Below are 26,428 nucleotides of genomic sequence, written 5' to 3'. Positions count from 1 at the left end.
TAAATGTTATCAACGGAAGGTTATGCTATTGGCACCGTAGCAGACGAAAATAACATACCATGGAACGTGAACGTAGGATTCAAATGTAAATGTCATATTAGAGGAACAAGTCAGGAAATTGTTATAAAAATATGGAGCTGGGTGTAATTAAAAGAAGTGTAATGACGAGGAAGTAAATAAATCGTGATTGGGTGAAATACATATTTATAAGTTGCGCATTCCAAGTGAGAGAAAATTATAATATTGCGGTAAACCTCATACTTATTAACAAATATCTTCTTTTATCGTCAAGGGAATCAATGGCTGACGATGAAATGAAATATAGCTGCCTGTTACAAATGAAAGAAACTGATACCGTTGTGGCAAACTTCATGCTTAAATAAAAAGATCTTATTTCTATGCCGAGAGAAACGCCAAATTGATGATTGAGTGAAATAACAGTCGCCTATTCAGAGTAATATAAAGTGATAACATTGCGGCAAAACTCATATTTAATCAAAAATATCTTTTTATGTCAAAGGAGCAAATAAATGATGATAGAGAGAAATAAAGCCTATTACAAGCGAGTGAAATTTCACTTAAGTGGTAACATAAATGAGAGAAAGTCATTATATGTTAGCAAACCTCATGTTTATTAACCATTATCTTATATTTCTGTCATGGTAATTAATATAGATGATGACACAGTGAATTATAGAGGCGTATTCGAAGGGGCAGAAAAAGATAACATTGCAGAAAACCTCATTATTTACTCGGTGATGAGGTAAAAACAAAATAAAACGTACAATGCGCACCGGGGAGTTCATGAAACCCACTAGTCGGTGGCCGTATCGACACCTTTTTGCTGTCGGTACGGCTACCGACGATCTCCCGTCCTCTCGTCGGTGCCGCACCGATCGGGTTCGTACAGAATCGCACGACTTCTTACCGGGAGTCGGTGTGACGTCGCACCCGACGAATCGGTGCCGCACCGATCGGTTTGGAGTTACAGAATACGGCCCCAGGTACGTTTTTAGCGAGGCTCCTCCCCCAGCGTTAGAAAAATAAAGAAAAAATTAACTGACTTCGTCTTTATTTGTCTATAGAATCATTTGCGAGTGCATGGCTGCTGAATGCAGTATAATTATCATCGGTATATATCGAAGTATAGCTTACCATGGAATGACCTTTATGAAAATGAGTTTTTTTTTTGGGCCTAACATTTATCTAGCTCTCCTATCACCTTCTACATTTTACATCTGCACATTACCCTGCAACCTCCCTCAGTAGGCGTAAAGCGAGGGTTATTGTGGTACCAGCCGTTTTGAAATAAAAAGGAAATGCTCCAACGAAGTTCCGACAGTCATTTATTTAACTGTTTTATTTTTCGATGCTAATGTAATTGGTCGACAGTTCCCGGGGTCATATCTGTTTCCCTTTTCAACTGTCAGTGTAATGTTAGCAATTTTCCAGCCTATTGGTATCTTTCTTTCTCACGTCGATTCATCATCTTAAGTTTTTTAAGCTCTATTAGTCTGAGTGCGCACGGGTGATAGGTAGACGGTTCCAAGGGCCTTAATACCCAGGCTGAATTTGACGCATATTCCTGGAAAGCCCTGAAAACCACGATCGCATCTCGTCACCCTGGTTACGCTCTGCACTAGAGTTAAATTGATGTTTAGAGTTCCATCAAGGGCGAATGAAGGGGGGGCGAGAGACCACCCCGAAATGAGAATCTACATATTCCACTGACTTTGTCCGTTTGTTCTTGTGATGATCGTGATGGCGTGCACGAATATTACGATGGAGGTTTCCCCAGTCGAGCACTAAATATGCTGTCACCTTGCCTGAATTGAAATGGGTTTACTGAAGTCGCTGACCACGGAGACATCCAACATTCACGTGGAAATAGTCTATAATTAGGAGATCAAGAGAAATTTCTATTCGCGTTTATGTAACCTGTAAAATTCGAAAGTTTCCAATGCTATTCCTTGCTAGTGCATATACCCTATTGCAAATATTGAGAATAAATCGATCGCTCTCCACTCATTTCCGCGCTAAGGGTGGATACTTTTGAAAACCTATTGAAATGCGACACATCACAGTGCTTGGTGAAATGAATAAATAAATGTAGATTTTGGGATTTAATAGTAATTACACGAATAGTGTTCATGAAATTTTAGTTATTGATCATGTTCAATAGATTGCTGCTATTTTTATCTATCTACTTCTGCGTAGTCTAGAATAAATAAATTAATATAATAATAAATAAATCACTCAAGCTTCTACGGGACGGACTGGGGCCCCCCTATGGTTTCATGAGTGGTTGCTTTGCGTGCACGATGGGTACCTGTTGCGCGCTGTGCCGACCCCCCCTGACCTCGCCTCCGATTACAGAAGCGACATGGGCGCACCGACCGCCCACTCAACCAGTTGTCTGCCCCGCCATCAATCACTGCAATTGATACCAATCTCTCTCTGCTAAAGGCGCTGGGTTTTCAACGCCAGCCCTCGGGTGATCATCTGACTTTCTATTTAAATGACGCAAAATTTCAGATGAGGGAAAACACTACCCAAAATATTAACAGCGACACAGGCTAGAGTATGAGCAACAGGCTTCCAGTTTTGAAGGACATAATGTTGAAGGATATAGCATCAGAGAGGAAACGTTGATAGGTGAACCAAGAGAACGTGAAGCCGCTCAAGAATCAATTTACATTAATCAGTCAGCAAACTTTTAGTCCAACCATGTCAGTGATTTTTCGTTTTCAAATCTGTCGCCTACTTTTCGAGCTATTCGGTTAGAGAGGGTACCGCTTCTCAGCTACTTATACCTTCCTCTCGTTGTTGTCTTACACTCTTATTAGTTATTCCTTCGCTCAATGTAAGTTTTTCCTTGAATGAATTAAAGAGCCAGTACATTAATGACGTCACCAACTCATGAAAAATGGGCGGCAACGCTCGCGTTTTCGTTTTTAAAAGTTACGAGAAAATAGCTGAGTAGGGAAGACTTTTTTGCCGTCGCAAGTTATTCTTCCCTTCCTTGTAAGGAATTCTGTTAATGAATCACAATTTCATGAATAAGTTCTTGCTTCATTTTTTTGTTTCGACGTTTTGTGCTGGTTTCGACGTAGCACATTATCATCAGGTGCGACCTCCGTTCAAGCGTACAAGTACAGGTGGATTATCAGAGTTTTATTTGCCTCCCATTTCCTCATTGTCCTTCCTGAATACTTTGTATCCGAATCGATCTTCTGGCCCTCGAGACTGGTTTTCATTTAATCTCTGAGTTGTTGGGGTGTTTTACCAAATGCCGGAATGTTTTTTTTTATAAGAATCGATTATCTGCCCCTTTGGTTTCCTTTAAATTGCATATAACCTTCCATTTTCTATTTTTGGGGCGTATTATTTAGCACCGAAATATTTTATTTGGAAACAATTTTGTGCCGTAAGAATCTATTTTCCATGTTTTTACCCGATGATGACATGCTGCTTAGAAACCCTAAAATTAATTGTTTTAATAAATTTTCAATTCAATAAACAGAAAGAATGCTTTAATAATTGTTTGAATGCTTAAGTATTTGTGCGATCAATAGGTCATCGCATTTAAATAGCACTGATATGGTATTTCCTCTAAGCCACGCCTGAGACCTCCGTATTCAATCGTACAGAGATACATTTGCCGTAATTGGCAAAACTGTTGGGGAAAGCTATTGCCGTATAATGCATACGTGATCAGCTTGCACCCCGCTCCACATAATTGATCGCTATCTGTGTCCTAGACCAAAAACGTCTTATGAACTCATATCCCAGCACAAAGGTTTGCGCCAATTAGTGGATAAATGTATAAGAGTACTATAATTTGAGTTTTGTTTTACCTTTGAGCGAGTGAAGAGGTGTGCCTACCTGGCAGGATGTACATCCACAGAAGACTTGATGTGACGCCAGAAATGGTAATGAGAAAACGACACCAAGGACGCGTCGGACGCAACCGAAAGTATGGCTTTAGGTGCATGTAATGCGCCTATGTACTAACTAACTATGAGGTGACGTATGGAAACGCATAGCGGACAGACAACCAGACATCCTCTTTTATAAAAATAGATAACGTAGACCCTTCTAAGCATTTGTATCTACCTCCCATTAATAATTTTACCCTGGAATTTTCTCGAATGAGATTTTTTAAATTTGAAATTGAGGTAAATATTTTAAACGTGATTCCTTGTTTCCTGAAAATTTCAAGATGATAACGCAATTATTAATCAAGGAAATGGTCGCTTTTACTACGTGCATCGACTTGAGGCTCAATTTAATACTCGCGGTGAAAGAATATGAAGTATGTTTCGAGCAATTGCCAATCGAACTTCTTAATTCACAATCGACTCGAGTTTTAAATAACTATAAATCCTTTCGTTTATTACAAATATTGTATCAAGTATTTTTCCCTCTCTTTCCCACGACTTAACGAGATCCATGCCAAAAATGTGGTGTCATTGTGACCAGCGTCTTTTAGTTAAGATGTTAAGTCCCAATTTATTGCAAGCGAATTCTGTAACGAAGTACGATTCTCTGTTTTCTTACCTAATTCACCTAATAGCGAAGGTTTTTTAATATAGGAATGTGAAGTGCCAAAGTATGTTACTTGCTATTTGTTAATTTATTGTAGTCTGCTGGAACTTTATAACTGAATTGCACGGTTTGACATCACGATTGACTTGTCACCCAGCGTACAGTGCATGAAGATCTTGACTAATGATGGATTTTGATTGGCAAGGCAATACAAGACAGAGTAAGGTAGAGCATTATATATCCCTTACAATTGGGTTTATGGAATGCATACTAATTTAGGTAGAAGAAGAAGTGTATCTTTTAACTTAACTTTTCGAGGATTTAGCTATACTATACATTCGCCGAGTACAAAGTTATCATCTGAGGGTTTTTCTTCGCGTAAGGGGAAAATTTCAGCTATTGAAAAATAATTTTCCCGACTTTCCGAAAATCACTCACCAATATCAATATCCTAGTGCTGTGTCATGGGTTTAAGTAGGGCAATGAGAGCAAATTGAAAAAATTGTTCTCGTATGATGAAATTCCATTCACCTCAGAGGCAATCTGATTCCTGTGATGTATTTCGGACGCCTTGTAAGGTAATAGAGTGCCCTTACAGAGCATTGCACTTAATTTTACTTTGAACTAGCTTTAAAGGTCATACTGTGAAGCCGTCAAAGCACACTCAATGTGATATTTCCACTTATGTTCCGTGAGAAAATTAGAGACTTCCCAGTTGGATGTTTGAATACGAATGCGCCTGAATGAACCCCAAATATAGACCGTCCTAGCGATGAATGGACGAAGAAATCGAGGTGCAAGTTTTTTCATCTCGACGATGCAGTCACACCCTCTAGTTGCTAGCAAGATCACGGTGAGAAAAATGTTTGACACTCCTTGCATGGTGGAAATGGTGCATTCTGGTCATTTGACAAAATTTATGTTGGGAAAATGGCAGGTGTTTCAAATGAAAAAGCTTTCGTCAGATTTAACTTGTTAAATTCTGTAAAACGCCACGAATTGATGAAAGACATGGGAAGGGATTGGCAAAGAGAAGTTGGAAGGGTGAGTGGAACGGGATGACGAAGGTAGAGCGTATTGAAATACTAAAGAGAAAATCAAGGAACTCTGAGGAGTTTATATATTGTATTTTTATGCATTAATTCAAATTATATTTGATTGGAGCGGCTAACAAAATTCAGGGAAAATTTAGATGTCTATTCCCTGGAGTGGATTACATTTCATGGATCCCAGGGTACAACATCATCCCTAAGGCTATACATGAAGAAAACCAGAGGTACGGCCAAAACTTTATTACAATTAAGAAATGTCAGAATCCAAGCAAACTTCATCATCAGTCATCAGTTAAAATATCATTTTACGTAACACTTCACTTAATATCCCTATCAATAAAAACTTACAAAAATATTAATATCTTCCAATTATTACTAAGGATTCAAATCAGCAATCATTATTTGTCAAATAAATTCGGTAAATGCATTGCCTAAATGAAGATAAACATTGAGCAAATTCATCTTGAGAATTTTCATGATGCAGACTATGAATTATTAAATTGCTAGTGTAAAATTTGCTATACATAATCTCTTAACGTCTGGTAAAAACAATGAAGCATTCTCAGCAAATATGAATTGCCAAGCAATGTTGAAATATCAGTAAATCGAAAATGTACGTCTGTAATCATCATATGAATGTAAGAAATTATGCCTTGAGATTAAAATAAAAATTATTAATCCTACAACTATGTTTTAAATTTAAAGGAGATACCATGAAATAGAATAATAATAAAAAAATCGTCCTTTTTGTAATTAATTTGCTAACCTAAACTCAATACCCATAATATTTTTATTGAAATCAGTTATCCGCACAAAAATTTGTTGTCCCAAATGTCGTTAAGGAAGTGACACAGGCATCGCACGTCTTATAGCAAAGGCGACATTCTAGAATCGTCGTCCTTTAGTTCGAGCAGCAGGTCTTTTATTTCTATCGCAGGAAAACGAAAAATCTATATATTCTAGAATCTAAACTATTTCTTCCTGGAATATGCGGCGCGCGATAGTTGAATGATCTGAACAGATAACCTCGTCCCTATCAATAGCTTCCCGAAGCAGTCGTGTCACAATTGGAAAATTGCTTATTGAGGACATTCCAATCCTTTCAAGCGACTGCCTTCCTTCATTTGACTTTTTATTTTTCATTATATTAAGTATCCCTTCCTGCAATTTTCTCGGTCGTCTGGAATAGCCAATAAGTTAGCAATGAATTCGGAGTCCGTACTTTACTGGCATTTATCCCACTTCAAGGCCTTCATCTTCTTATGTGAATAGGGGTTTATTCAGGGTAATCCTCATCTGATTACGCATTTCAGTAATTTTCTATATTCTTTCATTGCTATCCTCTACCATCCTCTTCGCTCGAACCCCACGGACTCCAGTATCTCACTCTCGTTTTTTAATATTTGTCTTCCTCTGTACCGTTTTTCATTTAAAATGTCTTGTAATAATGTCTTTTTCAAAACCTCACCGCAAACTAGCTTTCCTGTTTATTCTACACGTCCTTCTACAGCACCATATCTCAAATTCCTCTAATTAATTCCCTCATTCCGCCCCTTAGCCAATTTTTCTCTACCATACACTAAAATTCATGCTAAGTTTTATTTAATCTTCTTCTTTTCCAGGGTATGGATATAGTTAGAAATTGAAAAGTTTTCTTTTACAATGAGGGTTTTTGGTTTCCATGCGTGTGATTTGTAGGAACATTACTTGAATTACCGATCGGGTGGTAATTTCGTTGGATACCAACGATGAACCAGCTGTACTAAATCATAAGTGAAATGTCTTCAATAGGTGGAGTTCCAAAGGAACATTATAATCCCAATTCCCAAAAGGAAAAGAGCGGAGAGCTACGAAGAAATTAGGACCATAAGCCTAACAACACATGCGTCGAAGATACAGACCAGGATCATCTATAGAAGAATAGAACGAAGAGCAGAAGAGTACTTGGAAGAGGTACAATTCGAATTCAGGAAAAGCAAAGGCATAAGGGAAGCAATGCTGGCTTTAAAGCTGCTCATGGAGAAGAGAATGGAAAGAGAAGGCCAACGTTCGTTGCGTTCGTAGGCTTAGAGGTAGTGCTTCGTAACGCTGATTGGAACACAATGCTAGGAATCCAGAAAGAAATACGAGTTATTTAAAATGGCAGTAGAATCATCGATAGTTTATACAAAAACCAAGTAGCAGTGATAAGATCAGGACCCAACTGTGAAGACGCAAGGATTAAGAAAGAAGTGAGAAAAGGCTGTCCTTTGTCACTCGTAATTTTCAAAGTTAACATCAAGAAAGCAATTATTGAAATCAAAGAAAAGGCCTCGGGAGTGAATCCCCATTAATATCCATGGGAAAAAAATTTGCACACTAAGATTTTCGGATGACATAGCCGTTACAACAGATACAAAGAAGGTTTTGAAAAAAATTCTGGTTAATATGGATAGACTTATGGGTGAATATCATCTGAAAATAAGCACAAAGAAAACCAAGATGCAGCAGAAGAGAATAAGTCAAGGCTAATATAAAACAGGGAAGCAAAAACTGGTAGAGGTGGATGAATTCTGTTATTTGGGAAGCAGGATCACTAACGACGGGAGAATGGAGAAAGGAATTATCAGCACAATAGCCCAAGTAAAGAGAACATTCCCCCAAAAAAAGACCCAGTTACAGCGGGAAACTTAAACATGGAAGTCAGGAAACAATTTATGAGAACCTACATTTGGAGTATGCTTCTCTGCGGAAGTAAGCCAAGGACAATATCAGAAGTGGAAAAAGCAAGGATTCGAAATTTTTTGCTTCAGAAGAGTAGTGAGAAGAGAAATCTCATGAGAATCTCAATAAGAAGACGAAACAACCTTAAAGGCTACATCTTGAGACATGGTGACCTGATGGAGAAAATCGTCGAGGGACAAGTAGATGGCAAGAACGGAAAAGTATGGCCTTGAACGAAATATATGGAACAGGTAAAGAAGGGTGTAAAAGAGAAGAAATGCGTAATAGTGAAATGATTGGCTGATGGGATAATTGAGTGAGGAGCTTCGTCAAACTTATCGTAGAATTATTGACCAGTGATTATGATGACCTTTGTTTCGATGGCTAAGTCTGCCATCACCTTCAGGATAGAACTTTGCACTCCATTCTACCCGGGAGACGATGACTAGCCCTCGAAATGTCGGTATTCAACGAAATTACAACCCGATGGTAAACCCGAAAAATCCTTTCTTTTACGCTTGAAAAATGTCTTTGCTGGAAGTATTTTGTACCGACTTTATGCTAAAAAAAACCTCCAACAAAAGTTATTTTGCTTCCTAAGCAATCCAAATCTCCGTTGTTGAAATTCATCTCCATTCAATGTAATCCTTGCATCCTTCTCTCCTCCTTTTACGGCTTCCGAAATGCTGAGTTGTCCGATGGCTTCCGTCATTGGATAATTCAGTGTGAGATTGAATTGACTGTTTAAAAATGAAGAATTTCTCCTTATATGGGGGTCAAATATTATTCAAATATTCTTCCTTTTTCGCTCGAACCACGGTGTCATCAGCTAAAATTACCAAAGCTTATAATTTTCCGGAATATAAAGAAGACAGACCGTTTAAATCAGTCGGAGCGATAAATGAAATGACCCGTGGGCAAAGAGAAAGTTTTTCTTACCACGTAAATTTATATTTTTAAGGTCATATTATTTTCTTTGTGGCTTAATTACTTTCCTGTGGCTGAAATTTAATGGAGAAATATCGATATGAGTTAAATATTTGCATTATTTATTAAGTAAAACGTGGTGAATATCTGAATGTAAACTGTTTTCTATCTGTATTCCGTGTAGTTATAGGTCCATCGACGTATAGCATTTAAAAAGTATGCTAGAATAGCTGATTAGGAGAGAAGGAATAACGAACTTTCAATTAGCAGAAGGACAGGTGTTTAGGACCATCATATCGCTTTTACTCCGTTCTTCGCTGATTTCTTAATTTCTGGAGTTTCCCAATTATTTTTTTATTTCTCCGTGTGTAAGTACCATATGCCTAAGCGGAGATGACGACCTCTTTTTGTCACATTTGAATATTTCGATTATATCTTTATTACATTATGATCATATTTGGAATTGTTTAATTATCTTCAGTTAGAGATACCACTTACTTCTGAACTAGGTCATCCACGTGCGGTAATTAAGAGATTGAATAGAATTCGATTGAGGTATATACCAATTCCTTAGAATGACATTTGGGAAACTCGGTGTGTTACTCGCAATATGATTTTCATATTTTCGGCGCCTTGGAGCAATATCTTTTTAATTCAAGGAGAGTCGACCCTTTTAACGTATACTACATTATAAAATTTGTAACGGAAATTTTAGGATACTGTTGTAAAACATCCAGCCAGGACGCGCATCGTTAGAAAGTCATTTCACCGCAGATAACTCGCCTCGAGAAACCTGCCGTCCAAGAAATGTGTAATGAATATACGGAGGTTACCGATTTACATGATTTTTATCATTTTAATGATTACTTAGTGTATATTTATCATTTTATATGCCTTTCTGTTTGTCTGTTATCATTCTGCTGGGTGCTTAAAAATCATAATTTCATATAAATTGTACTACCTTCCCATTTATCTCATCATTTTGTTTAGATGTAATGGGATCACAATCGTTAAATGCACCAAAAATTGTTTGTGGGATTTCTACACCCTTACAATTAATGAGTATAGTTTTTTTTTAATAATTCCACTAGGTCGTTCAGAGATTCGTGATCATATTTTCTTCGCCTTAATCTCTGTTTACTTAGTTTACTTTCCTCGTCTACGTCTATTCTAATGTAATTTGTACCGCTCCAGAGTTCGCAAACTCATCCCCTAGTCATCGTAGATGCAACCCGCGTTGGCCAAGTGAAATGTGGGTAGTATAACTTGCAGTATAGACGTCTGTCCGTATCGCAATATTTCACAAACTCCTGAGTCTTCACATTTATACCTAGTAAATACGGGTATTCATCATTTATAGTATTAATAATACACGTATTATTTTTTCCACTGAATCACTTTCGTGAAAAATAAGAGTCAAAATGTGAATTTTAAGATTAGGTAATTTGGAAAACTTCGTCAAAAATATGATTTTTCCCATTATTCAAAAACAATTGTAATCATGGAATGCACTAAAATTTTATGCATTACAGTATACTGACTGGAAATATATTACAATTGGCATCATTTTACAAGTTGAAAGTTCCGAACAACTTGGCTGGATTTGGTCTTAATATTACGAAAACGTAAAGTCCTCGCTGTATCTAATGTTTAATTGCTCTTGTTTAATGCGCTGAACTGAAACATGATTTAGAACATAAAAGAATTATAGTCGTGTTTTAGTTTGAAATTATATTGATTCATCGCTTCATGGAATTGCAATACAATATCATTGAAATAATTCTGTATTCTAATTGATAGAAATCATAATTGTAATCCTGCTAACTGATGGAAAGGGAGTCTATTAATCTTTGAGGCATCGCTTTACCATTCGTTGATGCCCAAGAAAGGACTTCTAGGATTTGGCTTTTAGCTCGTATTGAAAATTATCAAGTTCGTTCATTTATGCACCCCTTTTATAAGGTTTAGTTAATTTAAAGATTTCAATTGAAACGGATTTTTTCAAATGGAATTTCAAAGTCCGCTCCTTTTTCAAGTACCTACTTATTCTTGAAAAGTCCTTGTTAGTTCGAACACTTTTCTCTCCGTGTTCAGTACGTTCACTAGCAAAAGCATCGCGGGAGCTCCGAAAGATGGCAGCATTTCTCGGATCGACCCAATTGAGGGCATACTCCCGCGGGTGCATCGTGCATGAAAATTTGCGGCGGTCGGTTTTACTGTATAAGCATTCTAGCGTCAGCGCAGGTGGTTTAGCAATTTATCTGAGCGTACAAAATACGTATTTTTCACCACTAATATGACTGGAAACTCTTTTACAATAAATGCAATAAATTTATGATTATTATTAAAGCGTTCCAAATCAAACTCTATATGATTGCCAGATCAAACATCAATATTTTACTTTGCCTTTTGATTGAACTTCATGATTTTGATCCTTAATTTATGTTTAAAAATACTTTACCTCGTAGGCAACACTTTTATCTTTGATTAATCCGATGCCACCTTAATTTTATGTACTGCCTTCCGTTGAGCCTATGTTTATAGGAACGTCGAAATCACTAAATGTGTTGTGGCAAGCATCCATAGTTATAGCTTATCGATATATGCGTGTGAACACTATATGCCCTAGGAATAAAAATTGAGAAGCATTGTATACATAGTGATAACAGTTTTTACCGGAGGTTATTACTGCGTCTTTTGCATAGCTCTTTTATGCTACGCAACATATATCTCAGATCTCAATAATGCTAATAAGACTATAAATCATTGTCCACAGATTTAATGCCAAAGAATTCTATTCCATCTAGAGAGCATGGTAGACTGAGGTGTTATCGACGCAAGAGTCTCGTTCGTTCAATGAGCTTAAAATCCCTTCACTATTTACTATTCATCAGAGGCTTAATTATTCTCTAATCAATAAAACAGACTGAGATTCTTTCACAAAAAGGTCTAATTGCTACGGATTTCGACACATTTCGTCCCATCATCAAGTAATATTCTCAAAGCACCATGTTTAAATTCCCAATACCTTGTGGGAGAAGTTGCAGTGGAAGGATAAGATTGACACCTCAATCCTCTGTTTGCTATTCGGTACTTAGGCAGGCTGTTTTTTATAATTGTTTTATAAATCTGACGATAATACTAAGTGTATCAAAATTGGCAGTAATTTTTTAGGAAGCTTTGGCAGTAAGCTTTTTGGGAAAAATTGCCAGCCAGTTAAGCTAAACTTCCACCAGACTAATCCCGGACTAATACACAACTTCACATTATCCCTGATAAGATCTAAGGACTTCGAGAAGACACCTCTAGTGAAAATATAGTAATGAACATGCTTCCGCTGGTGGTAAACATCTTTATTGTTCCTGGCTTCATAGACCTTTGGACTTGAGCTGAGGAATGGTAATTGTTGTTGTTGTGCTTCTGGCTGATGTGCTTTTCAAAACACAACTTTCCCCTTCCTTGGGTTCAAGCTCGAATCTACGTCTGTGTCATTTACTGCTGGTACTGATCAAGTGAAGAGATGCCTCGTCGGGAGCTAATACGACGACATGGATCGGATGATGTGGAATGGGACTTTAAAAATCAGCTGATGATCGTATATGTAATAACAGCGGATTTGTTCCATCATCCATTTTTATGGAATAGGGAAAATTCATTTCACTTCAAATTCATTCAACTCGCATACTTGGTAAGTTATGGTATTTTTGTTTGTTTCAATCCGCCTGGCTTTTTATAATTCTTGATGTTTTGATGATGTTACCCTCACTATCTTTGTGAATGAAGATGGGGTCCTATTCTGCCTTGTCTTTGCATTTTAAACAGGTGATTACGACGTTATGCATCTATTTTTTGCGAACGTAAGTTTCCCATCGATAAAATTTTTCTCAGTTTTTGTGAAATTATAGGTATATGATCTATCGTTAAGCACGTTTTAAATGGTGTCCCAGGAGTAGATATTACAACTATTATTTGGTTGAGTGAGTATCATTCGACTTTATAAATCATTTTCACCTAAAGATGATATTTTCTGCAATAAATATGTATTAGATGAATGGAAAATTCACTTTTTACTCATTTCAGGCGTTTGATAAATTGTTCTCTTTGATTTTTTTATACACCTGGCTTTGCTGTAGATGTCTTGATACTTTGATGATAACGATTGACATTATCAATATTAGATTAGGCGGTCCTGTATATACAAACTAGCTCTTCACTTAGTAAACTGGAGAAAATTTAAAAGAAATTGAAGTAGTTATATTCAATATATTTGGTATGAATGCTTGTGTCGTCAAAGGAGGAATGTCTAAATGTATTCTCCATATTTAGTGTTCACTAGTTTTATTAGTATAATTTGTTATTTAGTGTTTTTCATATCATTCTGCAATTTGCTGCATGGTGTGTGTATGTGTGGAACCCTCTGACAAGGCTTAGAGGGACCGTGTATGCTAAACGCAATAAATGGAAATAGTTATATGTATTTAAATTAGTATTCATCTAGACGAAAAGATCGAATCCACCAGTACGTTAATCCAGTCGCCACCCCATCACACTAATTGCACGTTCCCCGCAGCCGAATGGTTTGAATCTCACCGATGACTTTTCGTTGCAGATCTCATACCAGCACGGTACATAATGGCCATGCTGAGTTCCATCGGCATCGCCATCATTTACGGTCTCAAGGTGAACCTGAGCGTCGCCATCGTTGCCATGGTGAACCATACGGCGCTGGCGCAGATGAACCGCGACCACCATGGCGAGCACTCTAACGACAGCGACCACGGCGCCTCAGCCGAATGCGGCAGCGGCGATAACTCCACCGACGAGGGCATGGCGGTGAGTACCCGCCATTTTGGCAACGTGACCATAAAACATTTCCTTGTTTTGTAGGTTCGAAGATTTTCGCGGCGTTGATTAGATGATCTCTGCATTCTCTTCGGGTTTTCCCCGGGTTGGGTTTTGGCGGCAAAAGATGCCAAAACCCAACGGACGCGGTGAAAACCCGAAGAGAATGCAGAGAACATTTCCTTGTTGTGAACCAGATTCCAGGAGATTGCTCCACTTGGAATTTTTGAGCCTTATCTCATTAATAAAATGATAACTCCGTCTTAATGCTCCGTTCTCAGGTTTTAAAGTGATTTTTTTTAGTTTTATATTCGGGGGTTGAGAAGCCAAAGGTAAAGAAACAAACGATATCAACTAGATATTGACATGGCAGTGCATTTGATTTTCCACTCGATGTCAGCTCAGAACAGAGACTCAGCCGTATCTCTTGGCCAACAATTTTTTGTTTATTTCTTCTATTGATTTCTATATCCAACTCTGTTTATAAAAAATAACTTTTACCCCTGGCTTCTCAACCCCTCAATTAACTTTTCCCGTCCGGTTACAGCTTTGGTAGGGTCGAATGCACGAGTAGGTTTTTCTCTTAGTTTCCAGATTACACATACTTTTACGTTACCTTCAGCTAAAGGGTCGATCACTTCATTAGCTTTGCTTTGCAAATATCATACCGGCATGGTACTTATTGGCTGTGCTGATCATCATTTTCAAGAGGTCAATATGTTTCTTACTCTCTGTGAGAAATAAAAATATGCATTACAACGAAAACTTCGTGATATTAAACCGGATTTTTTTTCTTTTTTCTCTTTGATGAGTAGATTCTCTAGTACTTCTGGAGTGCATATTCATAAACATTGTCCGTTGAGACAAATGCCGAAATTCCTTGAATTTTATAAGCAAAAAATGACGAAGTTCCTCATTTATTAAGCATGATTTTATTTGCTTTTCATTTGCTACTTCAAAAGGTGGAAAATTTTTCATCTAGATATTTTTCATGGTTATTTGCAAAATTGAAACGGTGAAAATGAGGTTTGAGGTAATAACTTGCGAATGTACGAATCCCATAGCAGGCCCAAACTGAGTAAATCAAATGTTAAAGTAAATTATTTTTTTTTAATTTCTCTACTTGACTGTTGCATGATGCTTGTTTAACAATTTTAACTCATTTTTGCATGAAGTATGCGTATGAAAATTGGCAAAAACTATTGGGATTAATTGCTACCAGAGTCGTGCCCCATGTATGATAGACTCCACTAACTCTGCATCTAAATTATATATTTGAATGGCGATAAAACTAAATATTATATATATAAAAATATTATTTATTTATATATATATATATAATATTTTATATAATTTTATATAAAATATTATTATATATAAAAAAATGAAGTTACATTGTTGGCATTAATCTACTTCAAGTTAATGCCAGTTACATTCCGGTAGTGGTGTTTAACTCCAAGCACGGCGTTAACGCTGGAATGGGCTTCACCTTTAAGTGGTGGCATCTTGGAAGCCCATATTCCCTTCGGTTGCCAACCTGTATAAGCCTGACATCTAGCAACGTTGAACCTAGGTAAAAAAAATGCCATGGGAGTTTTTAAAAATCTTTATATCGTTGCGGTCTGTTCGGTGGCCCGGAAAGCCAAAAGTCAGTGGTTCGATTTTCGGTCGAGGGGAATTTTTTCTCATGGCAATAAATGCGCATGATGATTGTTGAGAAGGAGATAGCTATGAATTTGACCGCCTTGTATTGCAGTACAAGCGATGAGTCAAAAGTATAAATTTCGCTCCAAGGAATGCGAGGACGCTTGCTGTACGATTCTAAAATCACTCATGTAATAGTTCCTTCAATTGATCAGCTACACATGTACGCACTCATCCGGCTATTCCTTCTGCTTCATGAGGAAAAAACTTCTAGAATATTTCACCCCACGATTTATTGTGACCGATACGTTGAAACAATTTATTTCATTGGTATGAGAAACCAGAAGCGTGAAAGTCTATTTAAAAACGTATTTTCAATGAAGGAATCATAAGAGTTCCTCGATTTTAATCCTTAAGCTATCAGTGGATGGAATTTTTTTTTATCCAGAAAACTATAATCACTTCTATATGGTACCCCGCTTTCGCATTGTAGAAATCATGCAGGTATCGGCATGTATTTTCTCATGCAGTTTGCATAAGAAACGTTGCATACATTCTTATAAAGCGGCTGATCTCTAATCTGCAGCCAAGAAACTGTGCGTGGAGGAATTACATTGTTACATGTAGCAGCTATTTGTACCCAATTGCGGGGTAAAACGCTGTATGTGTTCATTAGTTATTTTAAAAAAAGCCATCGTTATGACTTTATTTAAACAACTATAGATTTTCTGATTTATCAATGTTGTAGTATTGCGTTATATCAATGTATCCTTGCATCTCCAAAACGGCCAAGGAATTAAGGTATCCTTAGAAGTAATGCTAATTGGAATAAGCAAGTGTAAATTTATTCCTCAATCACAATCGGTGTAAAGTAGTATACCAACAATGAATGACGTAAAGTATAAAGTTTCTATAAAATGCATCTTCAGCTCCCTTTTGTCGCTTTCGACACTCTTATGACACGATTACGTCAGTTATAATACTTTGGACATGGGTTGGTGGGCATCAGGGATAATATCGCCCACGGGAAAATTTCGCGCTTAAGGTCGTGGGTCGTGGGGACGGTTAGTTTTTGATATTTAAAAAAAATTGCGTCTCATTTGCCCTCTTATATGGTTAAGTAAATGATTCAACGCTTGTTGACTTACGGAGTGTTAATGACTCTTTAATCTCGATATCAGGGTCGACATGAAAAGTGTGAATTCATAATGCATAAAAATGTGAAGTTATTTTTTTTTCAAAGGATTTTTGACATAGCATGGTGTCAAGGAACTTATGCTTGAGGTGTTTTCTCTTTATTAATTTGGTTCTTCGTGTTTTCCGATTGTTATGTCATTAGATATTGAGGATCAACATGGTCATGATCATCTGCGCTGAAATGTATCTAATAGGTCGTGAATGAAAAATAGATTTTCCCAATTTTTCTTCGGCACCTAATTTTAAGATGAAAGTTTTAAAGCGTTGGTCTTATTTTGTGTGATTTAAATCCTAATCGATAAGATGTCATTTTTATAAGTGATCTTGTTTGTAACTTATGTACACTTACATTTCAGGCGTCTGCAGTATTTTAGTGAGGTAAAACTCCTTTTTTTAAATGTTTTGCGTTGGCTCTAGGAAATCAAGGTGCATAACTACTATTTTAGCCATCATATTTTAAAGTTAACTAAGCCAATTGATTGTGATACTTCTTCATTAACAAAATGACGGATTTCTGTTATTTATGCGTCTTTTCTGAACCTGAAGGCCAAGATATGACCTTGGCTGGCCTCAACGGTTCAGAAACACGTCTTTATTTGCATGAACCAACCTTACTTATTTACTGAACTATTGGTCGCAATAAGGTTATCAATTTTTCCGCTATTTTCCCAGCACTATGGCTACTATGGACTACAATTTTGTCTGCAAATAATGTTTGGCAGCAGACTTGAAAGCGTTGTCCAAAAAATATAAGTTGATCAAATAGGAAGGCTTGAAAGTTTTCCAGATATAGATTTGTCAAAATCGTTTATAGACTGTTTATCAAAATATTCACGGGATATGGGATGCATAAGCAATTTCGAAATGAAAGGCATTTGCACTTTTCCACGGTCATTTTTAATGCTTACTACATGTTTCAGCTCACAGAGCCATTATCTGGTACAAGACAGTGCTTAAGAACATCACATTTTTAGATTTGAGCGAGAGATGGAGGAAGATTTTACAAGTTTGAGGAAAGGAGCGGAGAACAGACGGCCACTGGGGAGACTGTGAGAAAACAGACAACTAAATAGACACGGTTGTACAATGGGATGGCAAGTGAAACGAAAATGTTGCGTTTCGACCCGGAGCAAAACGAAAATTTGAGGCCTGGGTTTATTTTCGCTCCCGCACGAAATTAAAATCACCAAGGAGTTTAGTTTCGAACCGGGACGAAACTTTACTTCCTGGAACGAAACTAAATTAATCGAAACTCCGCCGCTCATAGTTAAGTTTCGATCACAGAATTTGGGTGGATGTGAAAAGAGGGAATAGTTTCGACACTTTACGCTTGACATTAGAGAGGTTAAGACTGAGCTTAAAAGTCGATCGGCCAGTTTGCGCTCACCGTTCTCCTATTAGTGCTAAAAATATGAGTGCCCCAATTCCCCATACATCTAATGGAGGTAGGCCGAACCACTACTTCATTCAGCCATACCTCGTTCTCGGTGTGTGGGTCGAAACTAAACTGTTTGAATGTTAAGCATGTGGTCCCTCCAGTGCGAAACATTATCTGTGTTTCATTTCGCCCAAGAGTTTTAGTTCAGTTTCGACCCGAAGTAGTTTTGACTCTGATTTCGTTTTGACCCTGATTTTAGCTCCCCGGGGTCAAATCCATTTTGTTTCTACCTTTCGCTCCTAGGAACAAAGCTATTGAAATTTTACTGGTTTTTACTTTTATTTCGTTTCACTTGCCATCCCTGGTACCAGGTGAGGCCCTGTTAGAGCCGAAACGCGTTGTACGCATTACAATCACTGTGGGAAAGTGCAAAAGAATTTTACTCTACCGTCCAAAGGTGGGGTAAAATTATGAGCGGATTCGAATGAATTTCGCAGGTTTATCGAAAATAATTGTGCTTTGAAGAGTAAATACCGACATGCACGACTTTTTATTAATTTACTGGCAGCATTTAACGCATCATCATCATCAGGTAATTTGGCAGGTCAAGTTAGAAACCCGGATAGCCGTAAATTCAGCAAAAATTCGTGGATGAATATATTATTTTCAGCCTCATAACGATGAAATTCTCCATCTTCACGTCTGAATCTTCAAAATTAGCCCATGTAACACTTGAAAAGTTATCAGTGACGAATCAAAATGATCTATATAAGAGTTGTTCACATAAAATGCTTTACTTTTTTATTTAATTTAGTTTTTATTAATAATACTTAATTTGCTAATAAAATAAAATACTAATAACGCAATAATTTTTTTTTTAATATAATAAAATACTACTACTAATATAATGATACAATAAAATTTACTGATAACATAAAGTTATTCTTAGTTTAATTTTTAGAAGCGGAAAATATAACGGGAACAAAACATTTTCCACGGGTGTTATCGTATCACCCAATTATTTCCGAGTGGCAACAGTTCAAGTTCAGAGGTCACTAGGCTCGTAGGTGCGGGAGGCCAACCAGGACAGATGGCTTGAATGCTCTGTGAGAAGCGTTCAGCGATGAGACTGGATTTCTGCGATTATGTTGGCTTATGTCCTCTGGAGTTTGCAGCGCCTATATCCGAGAGCACTGAACACTTTCAAACACTAGTGTTTTAAAAGACGTATTTTATATATATTTTAAATTTATATTTGGTATTTCTAGTACAGATTTTTGGTATTCTACCATTCGAAAACAAAAAATACATTCGTAAAAGACTTCTGAAGTAGCTCTGATAAAACTTCTGTGAAATAATGCTTCAGAGATTACTTAGTTTTCGTAAGAATCGTTTTATTCATGTTTGCAACTATCCATGACGTGTCAAAGCAGGTTATATTTTTTTAAGATCTCTTAGTTTCCATACAAATGTATTTTGTATTTTAAAATGTATTTAATCTACAATTTTGTAGTTTGTTTTTGAAATACCCAAGTCAAAGGTATTATGTATTTCAAATATATTTAGAGCGATATTGTGTATTTCAAATTCTCCTCATCCTGTATTTTGTCCAGCCCTGTCCGAAAGTTACCTCATATTTGATTCGATCGATTGATATCCGCGCGAACTCTTCGTACGTAATGGCTTAATTTTTTCCTCCGCTCAACTGTCACTCATTACAAGGATGAATATTCTCCTTTGTAATTTCACTGATTAACTTTCGATCCTAAAAATATTAATTCAGGCCTTTCAACCTCTCATAACTGAAAGTTTTGCGATGATTTTTCTTTCCATAAGGTAAAAAAGAGTTTTCGAGTGGCAACAGTTCAAGTCCAGAGGCCACTGGGCTCGTAGGTGCGGGAGGCCAACCGGGGCAGATGGCTTGAATGCTCTGTGAGAAGCGTTCAGCGATGAGACTGGATTTTTGCGATTATGTTGACTTATGTCCTCTGGAGGATTTTCATTTTGATCAATCCTCACCATTTCCGTGTGAATTTTAAACAATTTTCTAAGTTCTTATGTTTTCACTTGGTGATAGATGTGAACTGCCCGTCATTATTGATCATCAGTTTCAACATTGACCTCTGCATGAAATCCTCCCAAGTTGGTTTTCTCCAAATAACCTTTTCATTCTGCATGATATTAACACTCATAACTCTTCTTTGAATAGCTTTTCATTAATGGCGTTTTTTCCATTTTCTTCTCTATGCGATGGTTTTATAAGCCATGTAGGAGTGTGCCTCCACTCATGGTAATAAGGGTCCTTTCTCGTGTGCAAGGCCTCCCTCAATCTTTCCTTTTCCAAAGAGCATTCTTCCTACTTGCATCTGAAGTTTGCCAGTGATTGTCAAAACATTTTCTCTTATTATTTCCTCTGCACTATGCATTTTAAATATTCTTAATCTACCATAAGCATAATAACGCAGCTTTATCTCTTCGAATGACTCCTTGACCCTGGCTATTTGACCTCATCGCATGTCTATTCACGAAATGGGCCGATAGATGCAAGGCTTTTTGGCTTTCAAGGTTTCTTCACTGGGTAAATCCGAATGCAATTATCCAATCTCTTCCTTTCGTCAAAGCTTCCCTTCCTCAGTAACCAGAATTCTACAACTCATTTTAGTTTATAACCTTGGTGATCTTCAGCTTTTTCTATCACTTCTTCTTTGTTATTGCAACCTTTTTGATGTTATGATTAGCCTTTATTGTTACCCTAATAACTTCTGACTCATTAATCCTGAGTGAAAAAATACATTTTAGAGTAAAGTGATGTAATTAGAGCTCAAAAAATAAATTAAAATAGAATTTTAGCAAACATATTTTTTTGTTTCCTTGATCTCGTTCTTCAGCTCCACTTTCTATTCTAGGTGTACTAAAACAATATTTTTCCTACTCTGTATGCTTTTCTCAACTATAATCTACTATTCCTACGCCATTTTCCTCATGATAATATCACAAAAGTGTCTATGTTGTCACAATTTGAAGTTTAACTTTGATTGAGACACATTGTATTTGAGTGTGCTTTTATCTCCACGTTACATTCACCTTTTACTCTACTCTCTTCTAATCCTTGCTCTATTAGTTTGAGAAGCGGAATAGTGGCCATTGATACATGTGATGATACCTTTTGTTAAACATCCGTTTTCATTGACAATTGTATGCATTTAAGATACTTTTTCTCTTCCCTTATTTTAAACATTTTCATCCGCTCACAGCATATGGGATTCGTGCCTTCATATAATTTAATATTTTGACAAACAATGCTTTGTCAAATAATGTTTTTATTTAAAATATTTTATACATATTTAACTGCTCAAATAATTTATATACGTGGGATTTTAGATGTGAAAATCGCTCCATCTGAGCAGCTGGTGATTATCCTTTCATACTGTGGCGAAATGCTCTATAATACCAGGCAGACATGCTAAAATCTTCGAGTTCTCAATTGACTAGATGACTTCATATTTAGAGTGCCATCAATATCAAATTCTGTTGTGTGGATATAAGAGAATGAACTTCTGAAACCTATTAAAAAATTTTGCGATTCTATCTCTATGTATGCCGTTATAATTTCTTATGATTTTTGCGCAAACCTAATAACATATGTAAGTAACCTTAATCATTAGTGTTAACCATCAACCTTATGATCATTTAATTAAACCCTTAAATTAAAATCATACGTAATTTGATCTCATTTTACAGATAATTAAGTTTCGGTTTCCATTTCTGATAACTTTAATCTAAAATTAACTTATGTCAGTCAGCCATCTTAAATTTCCTTAAAATAATTATTGATATTTTAAACTTTATTATCATATGAAAAATTTTCTATAATTAAAAATTAATTAATTTAATTTTGCAAATAACTTTCCCCGCTTCCATTATTCATCACCATTACACGATATCTGGTGGAAATGTTTTATATCTATAATTTATATTTATTTATTAAGTTTACCATTTTATTTTATTCTCATGGCAGCATAGAATATCAAAACGATACCGATATATCTTCTGTACATATTGAGTGATTAAAATATAAACATCGCATTTTTGGATATGAGATTATCTTATTTGAATTGTTTACTAAGAAGTATATCTGGTCTACCAGAAGTTTACTATAGAAAAAAATATGTGCTGGAATATATCGGGCGGATAAGGTTCTCAATCCCATTCCTATCTTACATTCATTAAAAGTCTATCGTAAAATAGGTAAACCTAGTCTTTTAAATTAATTCTACCTGAAAAATAAATTTAATGACCCATTAGAGAGTCATTAATTCGAAAACTCAAAATATATATACAAAAAATTAATATAATTGATAAATTTGCTCATCATAAATTTAAACTATTTTTACATTTTCAATTGCTCTCATTTCTCTTAGTAGTTAATCAGAAGACACGTGTTCTCGATGCTTCCTATCCAAATTAACTCAAAGGTCGAAAAAAGTTTCTTGAAGCATGTGCGGTTGTTTCCATTGTCTTTTTAATTAATTGGAGGCGAGTTGACGACCAGGGGAAAAAAGTGCGAATTGCTATTTCTTAGAGGAAAAGTCAACCGCGCGCTTGAAGCCCCCAAGGAGATAACTCGCAAAAGAAGGAAAGGGTTGTGATTTGTGACTGGTGAGGGACATTCTTTTTTCGCATCACTAAGCTAATTGTAATTCGGAGACAGAGGAGGTTTTTCCTCGACAGGATTACTTGATAGGATGGGAGAGGGGGAAGGGAATTAATGATCGTCTTCGCACCCTCCGAGTCTCATTATAGAGCTACGGAGGCCAGGTCGCTGCCGCAAGTGCCACTCCCGGGAGGGAGTCTTGAGCTCCTCCACTGTTAATTGTTGTCAAATCCTTTGGAGACAGAGATATTCGTAGAACATGTAACGAATGGGCCACGCGCGCGGGGTGAAGAACGACTCGACATCACAACAAGCGCGCCTTTACGTTTTAGTTTTCTAACAGCTCTCGCTCACACCATTGGACGTAATCATATGCTTACCTTTCGCGTTTCCATTAAACCTTCGATTAATTACACGTTTACTGTAAGGGATTGATTTTGTTTGAATTTAATACACATTTGTAACTGGTTATACTGATTAATAACCTCAAGCTACATTTTTCCGGCGTTGATGCTTGGTTTTATTCATTGAGTAATTTGAGGAATTAATAACCTTGTCAATGATTAATTACCCATATTTGATCCCTATTACATCTCAATTACTTCTTCAAATTACATAATTTTCAGCGCTCTTTTGGAAATTATGAATATGTCTATCAATATTTGAGCAAAATTCTGACATGTCAATTCCTCTTGGATTGAATTATATTTTTCTACTCACCAGTTTTATTTTACTCTTGCATAGCCTTTTAAGCTATGAAAATATCCGTAGCATTTAAAATGAAACAACATATGTCCTAACGCTAGTCTATCCTTGGTAATTCTTCTGAATTCAATTAGTCCGTAGAAGCCTTAAATCCAAATGACAGTTTCGTTTGTTGCCGTTTCAAAGCAGCCGATAAACTTATCTCACTCATTTTTCTTGTACATCTCAGTAAATCACCTGCTAGTGGTTTGTGTTCCACTCCCGCCTAATTACTTTGATAACACTTTTCCTCCTCAACTTTTTATGATCCTCCGAAATTCTATTCATACACACATTTTCTGTAGCAGCGTCCTTCCCGAGTCTTCTTTCGACCACTCCTTGGATAGTCTTTGAAATTGTTATCCCCGTCCGTTGATGGTTGGATGTTATTTCTCGTCAATAAATTTTTCCGCCGTAATTCATGAGTATCATAACTTGTCTTTGTAATGTCTAACTTAAGAGGTCGCAGGCTGCTCATTATGCACTACTGAAAACAAAACACGGCTAATATTGCATTCAACACACTCCTTCTTTTGAGTTTTCTACTTTTGTATATTTTTAAGGCAGTTCATGAAATAGATTAGTATACACTAAGACATATTGTTTTTACTTTACTGTATTTTCACTTTCGGTAGCAAAACGTATCGCTATGTTTTCGTCTCATTCCCTTTGACTTTAGAATTCGTCCTTTTCATCTCATCTTTTTTGCTTCATCATTGAGCAGCGTAATGTCCTAATTAACCGTTGTTTTCTCAGAATAAATTTATTTCCTTATTCTAGGCAAAACCTGAAAAGCCTTAAATTCAAATAACGGTCTCGTTTGTTCCCGTTTCAAAGCAGCCGATAAACTTGTCTCATTCGTTATTCTTGAGCATCGCAGCAATTCACTTGCTAGTGGTTTGTGTTTCCCTCCCACCTAATTGCTTTGATCTCACTTTGGTTCCTCAACTTTTTATTCTTATCTGAATCTCTTCTGACATTTTTAGCTAGATGTCTACTCTGTTACACATTTTTTATTTGCCTATTCCGTTGAAATAAATTTCACGCATGTAGATTCATTCGCATTCATTGTAGAACGTGGGCTCTAATGTAGTTCCCTTTTATTTTTTCACAAATTAACAACTGAACCATAGTTAAATGAAACTTTTATTTGATAACTTATGTTGGGGAGTTCTATAAGGAACGCGGGATATAAAATAAACGTACACAACATTTCAAACGTTATAAGCATTACTTTGAATGCCTGGACGTTCGTTGGACGTTGAATAAATTTTTAAGCAGAACAAGGAGAAAGAAAGAACTTATATCTGAATTTGGTGTGAGGAAACCACTCTGAAAAAATCTACTTCATCACACAAAAGATCCAAATATCAAATGTTAACCTTCAAAACAGAGAAAGTTTTTCGCTCGAAATACTGGTAACTTTTTTCTCAAAATTAATTTCAATTTTTGAGACATAAGCATAAAGTTTACAATCATTGTGACCCACGAAAAATTTGGAATTAAACCTAAGTTCTCATATGATGTACGTATTCCAACACTATGAGTCCTGTAAAATGTGACACCCTTAATCAGTTGCGTGGTGCTCGAACTGAGATATGTATTTTTTCATCTACAAAATTTCACTTGTGAAACGAAATTGAATTTCGTTTCCATTACTCTGTAATTGCATTGTTTAAGGCTGTGAAGCAGTTCAAGTAGAGGCTGTTCTGTTGCAGGTGTTGGGCTTTCGATTCTATTGAAGCTTTGTTTGCTATAACACGGCCAGTTGTAGACCAATGTCTGCATCCGCAAATCTGATTCCTGTGTGTGTTGGCTAAGAAATGAGGTACACCCGAGTTTGCATTCGAAAAACTGAACAACGAATAGAAACAGAAAAAACCCTGATGTTCTGTGATTTTAATGTCGACTTATGCATTTTCTTAGGCTGTAATATTTTCAAAATGCATTTTAATTATTTTTTGCCATTTTTTTCACGTTTTTGAGGGCGTTCGAGCATTCACCGTATTTAGCGCCCATACCTCAGAAACAAGGTATTCTATTGTAACCATTTATGAAAACACATCGGACTCTCATTTTAGCTATAAATTTTGTAAGTTGCTATAATATGTATGTTACAAAAAATAGATATATGCAATTTTACACATTTCAAGTATAACTGAACTGGAGCGTAATAGAGGCTTATTTGTGATAGTGTTGTCATCAAAATGTCCTTACCATTTGAAATACATAAAATTCTCTAAGAGCTCAGCAAGATCTTTTACTTCATGTTGAATCATAATCAAACTGATGGAGATATTTTCCTCCTCTTGCTTTTCTTTAGGGCATGCAATAGTGTGGAAAATCGCATTAAAACATTACCATGAACTCTTTGACGCATCAGTTCGGTTATTCTCTCATGTGACCCATTTGAATTCAGCTTTTCAAGGAGATATGCATACATTTGAAAGTTAAATCATTTATATTTGGGTGGGTATCCTATTATATTTGTGTTGTCAAATTGGTGCTTAGTTCGAACCACCTGAAAACGGTTAATACAGGCTGTTTCAGGAGGAATCTGCAACACTTCAGGAGGTGGTAGGGGAGACAGTTTTAAGCATTTTCGTCCTATAAACATGGGGTCGCAACTCATTTATTATCGAGCTATGGCAACACAAACATTTCTTTAGATGCACTTTGCCGTTACCATGAAAACGGGTTTTATTGGGTATCCAGCATTTTCGACATTTTATTTAATAC

The 26,428-nt window shown here is 36.5% G+C and overlaps 1 protein-coding gene across 2 annotated transcripts in view; it reads left to right on the top strand.

Annotated features, from left to right (window-relative positions):
• The window catches only part of LOC124170779 (putative inorganic phosphate cotransporter), a 172,025-nt gene that overhangs the window by 107,761 nt on the left and 37,836 nt on the right, over positions 1–26,428 (top strand). For both annotated transcript variants that reach the window (XM_046549736.1, XM_046549735.1), the window contains exon 2: positions 13,840–14,063. In XM_046549736.1, coding sequence (XP_046405692.1) covers positions 13,840–14,063 — 224 coding nt within the window. The remainder of the gene's footprint in view (positions 1–13,839; positions 14,064–26,428) is intronic.

Source organism: Ischnura elegans, chromosome X (assembly GCF_921293095.1).
Source record: "Ischnura elegans chromosome X, ioIscEleg1.1, whole genome shotgun sequence".
Classification (NCBI taxonomy): domain Eukaryota; kingdom Metazoa; phylum Arthropoda; class Insecta; order Odonata; family Coenagrionidae; genus Ischnura; species Ischnura elegans.
This window is presented reverse-complemented; position numbering and strand designations above follow the sequence as displayed.